The following is a 1,168-nucleotide window of genomic DNA, read 5'->3' on the forward strand; positions in this document are numbered from 1 at the left end:
AGGAACAAAAATCATTCCCAAATGTGCCAACTGAGTGATAGCAGTTAAAGCTGTTGTTTCTTGTCCTCCTCCTTGAGTACCGGTTGACACAAAAATACCCGCCAATTTCCCAACAAGTTGACCACTTTGCCACAAATCTTACAAAACTCGGAATAAACATAGATAACGAAAGTACTCAAACTTACGTCCAAGTGAATCAAACATAGCCTTCATTTGTGCGCACATCATACCAAAGCGAGTAGGAAACCCGAATATAATGGCATCTGCTTCCACGAGCTTATCGTGAAGTTCAAATCGCAGCACAGGGTCACTAGGTTTAGGAGGTGCCTTAAGAAGCTTTAAAATATCATCAGAAAGAGTCTCAGGAACTTGATACAGCTCGACTTCGCAACCCTCCGATTGGGCACCTTCCACCACTTGATCGGCCATCTTCTTAATGTGACCATACATAGAATCTACAGAGGAGTAAGAGAAATAATTTATAATAAAAGAAACTTACAATAAACTACCAGAATCTTCGTCATTTTATACGAACCCAAAGTTTCAAAAATGAAACTACCCAACGTTCTCAATTTCCCCCTTAAAAGAAACCTCACAAGTCTAATCGAAATTCCATTCAAGCTCTCTCCAATTCCTTGTCCAAAGGACATTCTTGAACAGCAAGTATCTTCTATTTCAAACAATAAGATATACGACTAAAAGTCTTCACATGATAATTTGTTATCACAGCAAACTACTTGAAGAAACTTCAACAAAGTTTCTGCTTCTTCAGAAGGTGACAAATGCATACTTTGAAAGTGCTCCTCCGCCATATGAACGAGATTCTGCCGAGGAACATTAGTCAACTCTGAGCAACGCTTATTCAAATATCGGTCAACATATCTCATTAAAGAACATTCTCCTATCCGATCAAATAAACGTATGGACTTGTCCCTATTTGAGCATTCATCTGGAGAGGATGTCAGGAAGCTACTATCCATCTCGCAGTTATTCACTTGATGGAAATCATTATCCACTTGAAATGTAGCAGGAACTCTCGAACTATTGTTGTTCAATTGCTTAATTTCGTTATCCAATTGTTCCTCTGTCTTTCTATTCGGATATTTCCGTCTCTTTGGGGACGTAGTATTACATGGCTCGTTTCTTTCCATCTTGTCTTCACATCCAA

The 1,168-nt window shown here is 39.0% G+C and overlaps 2 protein-coding genes across 2 annotated transcripts; both read right to left on the reverse strand.

Annotated features, from left to right (window-relative positions):
- On the reverse strand, positions 1–653 carry Gasu_09450 (Trp repressor binding protein; the record flags this gene model as incomplete). Its single annotated transcript, XM_005708337.1, has 4 exons — positions 500–653; positions 186–455; positions 115–137; positions 1–71 (listed from the first exon to the last, which is right to left on the reverse strand). Exons 1-4 carry the CDS (start codon positions 648–650, stop codon positions 45–47), a joined length of 471 nt encoding a protein of 156 aa, XP_005708394.1. The 5' UTR covers positions 651–653.
- Positions 654–668: 15 nt separating this feature from the next.
- Positions 669–1,168, reverse strand: Gasu_09460 (ARID/BRIGHT DNA binding domain-containing protein; the record flags this gene model as incomplete). Its single annotated transcript, XM_005708338.1, has 1 exon — positions 669–1,168. The coding sequence occupies one exon, from the start codon at positions 1,149–1,151 to the stop codon at positions 696–698; it is 456 nt and encodes a 151-aa protein (XP_005708395.1). The 3' UTR covers positions 669–695.

The sequence above is a fragment of the Galdieria sulphuraria genome, assembly GCF_000341285.1.
Source record: "Galdieria sulphuraria unplaced genomic scaffold scaf_5, whole genome shotgun sequence".
Taxonomy (NCBI): domain Eukaryota; phylum Rhodophyta; class Bangiophyceae; order Galdieriales; family Galdieriaceae; genus Galdieria; species Galdieria sulphuraria.